This window comes from Liolophura sinensis, chromosome 7 (genome assembly GCF_032854445.1).
Source record: "Liolophura sinensis isolate JHLJ2023 chromosome 7, CUHK_Ljap_v2, whole genome shotgun sequence".
Classification (NCBI taxonomy): Eukaryota; Metazoa; Mollusca; class Polyplacophora; order Chitonida; family Chitonidae; genus Liolophura; species Liolophura sinensis.
Genome location: NC_088301.1, coordinates 43,318,377 through 43,325,344, shown reverse-complemented (window position 1 = coordinate 43,325,344; position 6,968 = coordinate 43,318,377). Strand labels below are relative to the sequence as shown.

The 6,968-nt window shown below is 40.3% G+C and overlaps 1 protein-coding gene across 1 annotated transcript in view; it reads left to right on the top strand.

The window, feature by feature from the left end:
* Nucleotides 1–469: 469 nt before the first annotated feature.
* Nucleotides 470–6,968, top strand: part of LOC135471534 (uncharacterized) — a 35,443-nt gene continuing 28,944 nt past the window's right edge. The window contains exon 1 of the mRNA XM_064750799.1: nt 470–1,029. Coding sequence (XP_064606869.1) covers nt 933–1,029 — 97 coding nt within the window. The 5' untranslated portion in view covers nt 470–932. The remainder of the gene's footprint in view (nt 1,030–6,968) is intronic.

Sequence of the window (6,968 nt, the reverse complement as noted above, 5' to 3'; positions counted from 1 at the left end):
CATCATCACTTGTGGAGAGACGAGCAAGAAAAACTATAACTTAATACATCAGATGATATTGCTTAGTAGTGTGTAATATCTGAACTGTAATTTCTGCAACATGCAGAAAAGTTTCGAGGAACATGTAGAAAGACAAGAAACTAATTATAGCGTGTGGTTCCTGCCTATGTCAATAGATCCGTGAAGGAATCTTTCAGACAGGTTTCTCCAGTGGAGAGGGGTGTTTTCAATTTTTCCTATCGTATGTCTTGACATATGTTTTCTTTCTGTGAACAGGCAGTAATGGTTGGTTCTATCAGCTACTACAGAGAGAAGCCGGCAGGTCTGTTTCAGCCAGTGTGCTCAGAAGGGCGTTCGCCCAGCTTCGGTCTAGTGAGTCTCCAGCTTCCTGCATCCACTCCTGTTGCTTGCAGTGTAAAGTGAAGCTTGCCTTGTTAAAGGGTCTCCACGATCCAACTGGTGACTCGATGAGAGGCGAAAATCATTCAAACCATCTATCCGCGAGCAGTGTCGGTCCATTAGACCTGATTAGAGGCAACAACTCTACTCTTATTGGCCCGGGCGTATAATTTACATAATTGCCCCTAAGCGGGAGGTATGGTGTGTACAGGACATCTACTAAACTATCTCTGCCGACCGTTAAACGTCAGCGACTGTGGCAGCCACCGTACAGTATACCCACCGCTCGGGGCGTTGACTCGATGCTTGGACAACCACACGGAATAATTCCACTGTGACTATGAGCTATGTAAGATCAGATATATTCGCTTGTGGTATGACTTGGGGGTTTACATGTGTACCGTGAGTGCAGAACTCCATAGCTGTGGATTTTACCGCCACAGAGACAACTTGCTCCGAGAAGTCACGGGGACAATTATCGAAGGTCTTATAACTGACACTGCTCGAGCTGGAGGTTTACCAGTTTGTTCATTATGGAGGGTGTTACTCATTTAAATGTTCGATGGAGAAGTCTTTCTGACTTCAAACACTTCTCGAGTTACCTCGTTGGGATGCTATGTTTTATTCAAGGTAAGTGAAGATGAAGTCTTTGGTTAAATTTCTTGAGACTTTGTTCCTCTTACTTCACTTAATTTTTAATCAATATTCAAACTTTTGTTAACACTTCAGCATAATTTTAGTTTCTGGAAATGTTCCACCTGAAAACGTACATGCAGAAATTATGCATTTATATATAGGTCGTGTGTATTGCCCCCTTCTACATATAGGTGCGGAGAGACCGGTGTTATTTGCGATGTTTTATCTTCAACTTGCATGTGGTCAGCGTCCTATATTTAACTTAAACCAACTGTCTAGTGGCGACTCGACGTGGTATTTCAGACAGCCAGATTAACCAAGGTGAAGCTAAACGAACCGTAGAAATACACACTTATCATTTACTAACAAGGCTTAATGGCTGTAGTTATCCGCATAATACCTACATGATCAGCACATGGACAGCTGAGCGAACTCTCACCACGTTAAACCTGTAACAAGACTCACATTGTTCACCGGAATACTGCAGGGACTCTGAGCTCTGAGCTTGCAGTATTAAACCCTACACGAATAATGCTTTTATCTGTAATCATTCAGATAGTTAAATGTATTAAGATATCTGCTGTTGCGGTTGCCCTGACCTTGCTTGTTCCACCTCTTGTCATTGCGTAAGTTATAACTAGGACGATGTTTGATGGAAATTATTAAGGTTAAAATTTAACTCTGATTGCTAATAGGAGGAAGAATTACAAAGCGTTTCGCGTATTAAAATTATTCGACATTTGTTTCTGTGCTTTAAGTCGTCTGGATCAAACTCAAAACAGAGATTACATATTCGTAAACTAGTAATATCATGGAAATTGTTTAATGGATATCAATATTAGACTTTCATTGCTAAGGGACACCCGCTAAAAACTCGCCGGTGTTTGTTTCCTCAGCTGATTCGAATACCATAAGTCAATAGAGAAACATGTGTTGGGGCTAGACTAATATGCCTTGTAGTGAGGATGTACACGCGCTTGCCCACTGTAATTGCCGTCTGGCCATCATGTGCTAAAGCTATTGGGAATCCACCAGATGATGAAAGGATGTTTATCCAAGCTTGCTACTGCGAAACTTTTGACTGATATACCAGTTATGATGAATTCTGTATACATTTAAAGTCGACGATTTATTCCCATCTTTGCAGTGATATGATAATTTTTGGCATTCGGCTAGTAGTGTATAGGTTGCAGTTATATGTGTCATTTTGTGCTACAGTTTGAAAATTTGTTCTCTTTTTGAGTATAGGTAAACCTTCTTTCTATCGTGTATTGTCCATTTTTTCTTTCTGGGTTCAGGGTGATTTATGTCAAATCATTAAAATGGTTTATGGATTGTCGTAACTATTCTTCAGTTAATCACAGAAACGGCGAACTGGTTAGATGAACTGGTTAGGCGAACTCAAGATGCTTGCCGAGCAAAAACTTTGGGTATACATAGTTCATCAAATTCTACTGTGCAGATATTGCTACATTTGTGTTACGTATATACAAAAGGTAGCGATCACAGCCTCCTTCAAGGCCTTAGTACATACCATGCGTACAAATATCTGTACTTAAGCTCTGTTATCTTGACGGATGTGCTTGCCAGCACAGTTATAACATTTATTTGAGCCCCTTAGCTTGATAAGTGAAACTGATTGCACTTGAGATCTAAGAGGCTTTTCGCCACGTGGGTCCTGATTACCAGCAGGTCCCTACCCTGTTATACGTAATGTTAGCGCGTAAACGGTGGGTCGCTTTGGCATCCTAAGGCGTCTTCCCAGGGTGAAGTGAGGCCAATGTCCAGATGGTCTCCGCCAGAGACCTGTGACCAACCAGCCGAGTTTTGACCAGGCTGAGTGTACATTTCTCTCTCCACGGGCAACGTCGTCTAGACAGACCATTACAGAGACTTTAGGGTACTAACATAAGAATATTGAATTTCTCCACAGATCGCCTTTGTCTTGTGCTTCCTGTGATCTGAACTAAAGCCGCAATAAATAGCCATTTAACCATGTTTACATCTTCCCTTATACAAGCCATGGTATCCACAGATTCACGTGATTGTAAATTACGGGAACTTTGATCAAACTTGTAATGTTAAACAAATTTTGGTTAATTCGAAATCGCTGAATACATGACAAATCCCGAGTTAACTTGCAAACCAAAGTAAGGAAAACTTCTGCCATTGTATAGTGACTGTTATCGCCAGGCTGTCTCTCCTTGCTACTTCTGCTAACGAGCGCTCATGACTGCAAAAGTCAGTGTCTTTGAGGGCAATGTGTCAAATGTAGAAGCGTTAATAGATGGCTGAAGCTTTAATTGCCGTGAAATTGCCGGACGTTCCGTTTTTTGTTTCTCCCAGTGTGCGAATCCAAGCCACCCTGTTCCTGTTCAGAGCAAAGACACAGCTGTGACCTAAAGAGCTAATCCTCTCCATCTCCAAATTAAGCGTTCACTGTCAACTCTTATTCAATTAACTAACTTTGTCGGTCTCGCCCTTCGTTTATATAAGCCCGCATTTCTTCGTAATGTAGGGAAGCGCTGAAGCTGACATTCCGTACGGTGTATGGACAAGACTGTAAATCGTTGGGTTGTCATGCTTTATTATAACCCAAAGATCTTTACTCGGTGTCTATTTGCCCCAGAAAGCTTGTTAATTACAGAGTCAGAGATGCTGGCATGTTGCAGATATATGACCACTAAACCAGAGCACTTAGATACCAGTATATGTAATTTAGCTGTAAAGAGGTTTTCGTAGAAACAATGTCCGTACTTATTACCGTTAAAACAACGATGCATCCCTCCACCTGTAGAAATTTTGCCACTTTTGGCCTTCTTAACTAGACCCCATTCTCTGGCATTCTCGGTGCTAGTTGAATGAAAACTAAAAATATAAATAGGAAATATACGTAGAGGCCTGGCGCGTGAAGACGATTTTGCTCTACCCTCTGGGTTGCTCTAGATTAAATTCTCAGCATGCTCAGGGGCGGGAAAGTACTTAAAAGTTAAGCTGCCCACAGCCGGAAATTGCCTGAAATACAGTTTAGAAATAACAGCTACCTGTGCTATTAGAATTTCCAGAACAAATAAACAACGATAAGGAATAGCAGAGTTCAGAAGTCACGATCACTAAAGGTCGGGTATATCTTCTGAAGACATAAGCCACGTGTGGCGTATATAGGAGAACTACTATATGCCGGTTTTACTGGGGATTTCGGCTAGAATGGAATCCAGTAAAGCCCGTTTTCTAGCATCCTAACCCCCGACCTGCTCATTCACTAAAGCAAACCTCAGTCCTGCGAGAGATAATGAATCACAAGGACATCAGTGTATCTGCCGGAGACGGAAATCATATGTGATAACATCAGCAGATTGCAGATATATACACCTCGACCATCCATAGACGTCCAAGAACGCAACTGTTAGCGAACGGAATGGTGTAGAAACCTAGTGGGAGGTTTATCTCAGAAAAGATATTAAAGGGGTTTCAAGATTAAAATGGTTGGCTATATATATATATATATATATATATATATATATATATATATATATATATATATATATATATATATATATATATATACATACATACATATACTCACATGTAAGCAACGTTTTACTGTAAGAGAGAAGAGCTATATTTGGAGTACCAGGGAACCCAAAGACGTTTTGTTCACTGCTGTGGACTGGACCCTGCTCCGTGTCTCACTAGTTTGCCTGAAGAACGTGACGGGCATCATCATTTCTTTACTATAATCAAAGACGTACAGCATAAGCTAAGAAGGACCTAGGGCAGATATGGATATGGCTGCATGGAACTGTAACTACAAAGATCTTCGTATCAGGTCACTAAATAGCTCGACAAGTTGCCTTAAACACCATATTCCTCACTCTATTAAGTAATAATAATCCATGTTGCCTCGTGCTGGGGTGAAACTGTTTCTTACACAGTGAAACTGCGACCGTGTGCAGGAGGAGCTAGGTACAAAAAAAGACGGCATCAGTTCGGAACCTTTACTATCTTGCGCTCAGGCAGCCCATGCAGCCCTGTACTGATTTAGTATGTGAATATATAAAAGAAAGCCGCTGTTATTTGCGTGAGAGCAAGGTACTGTATCTTTTCTGACTATTTTGAAGTTAAAGAGCTGAGTTTGTGTAGAAAAGCTTGAGCTGGTGACTTTCAGTAAAGCATACAATGGAATGAGAAAAGTATTTATCTGACATACTGACATTTAGTCACCACTCTTGGGAAACACGTGGCAACTGGCATAAGCAGTAGTACACTTAATTAAAAGTCGCTACTGCATGTGGTTTGTGAAACGTGTAAATAGTCAAAGCCGAGGAATCTTAACTACATGTCGAAGATGTTATCTATCCAAAAGAAAATACAGGGGACTTGAATTTCCTTGAAGATTTTATACACATTGTTATTGCAAAGGGAATTCCATGTTAAGAACGTTCAGGCAAAGTTAGTTTATGGAGTGGAGGTCAGCCTCCAGAAGGTGTCATTGTAGCCTCACACAGCAGACATCTCCCTCGCCGCACCCGTCACTGGAGAAGGCGCCCTCTATCCCACGAATATACGATTCAGGCCCTGCCTTGCCGCTCCTCGTTTCCACTTACTACTCTATCTTATATGTATTTCGTTACTCAAATTTTCATTGACTGAAAGTAGCACAGGCACTAAGCTCAACATCATACCGGTGAATCACATACTACAGAATATTCATTTGGCTGAAAGCAAATATGTGACGGTTTAAGTTTTCTTTACATCGTCCTTGCAAAGACTGTGTATAAGTATATTTAACAGTAGCAATCTTAGGCTTAAGTCAAAATTTCAATCATTAAATTTGCTATGTTCCTTTCTGTTGTTCACCTGAAAATCAGAACAACTTACCCAGAAGTTATGTTGTGAAGCAATATTTTGACCTTGTTATGCAAGAAATAACAACTTTAAAATGAGTTGAAATTTTGACTTAAGTTTAAGATTGCTTCCTGATTCCGGGGCCTGGTCAGTAAGTAAAGCCTATTACAGGATCCAAAATGCCCATCAAGCTGGTCCTGTGTAGAACTAAACAGACACTATATCGATTTATACTTATATATAAAAGATCTGCTGTATCAGCCCATCACAAAACCAATCACTCAAAAAGCGTTAATCTGTTAAATCGTCATTATCATATAGTCTGGTGCTTTACTAATCTGTGCTCCACGGTACCAGCTCTGTGTTCAGCGGCTCTGTTGGAAACCTGCTGTTTCTAAATGGGGACCCGCTAATCTGTCCATATCGTCCTGCAGTAGAAAACTGTCATCGCTACATGTTAGTTTTGGAAGTTTTTGTTTACACTATTGTCATCGTAGTTATTCCCGCTTGTTGATTTATGTCCATGGCACGCTTTTAGGTCAATGTTTACTTGCTGAGTAGGAGTTTTATACTTGCTAACGACCAGTTTACATGGGCATATTGTACCTTAAGATATAGTAATTTGTATATTCCCCCACCACCAACTCATTTGTGGAACTTCCCAACTTCATTGTTGTTAGATGGGGAAAAGTCAGAAATTCTGTAGGCACTCAGTTACCCATTTAATTTACACAAGGAGGAAACTCAACAGATACTGTAAACTGGATCATCAGTCTACAAGTATAAGCCCAGACTACTTCATGATTCATACTTATTTCAATCTGGTAAACACTTTTCAGTAACAGATAAAAAGAAATTCTTGTGAGGGTGTGTGGGTTTATGTTTCTTTTACCCTGAAGAGGCTCATGTCAAGCAGATCGAAGTGAACTTGTATTATCCATATGCTTCATGATGTGGTTAAGCACATGTATACTCTGAAAACTGTAGCTATATAAATTAAAATTACGATCAATGAACCAGGAAATAGTATGGCCGTAATTTCATAATAATGCCATATTTAGATAAGAGCAGATCAGTCATAAATA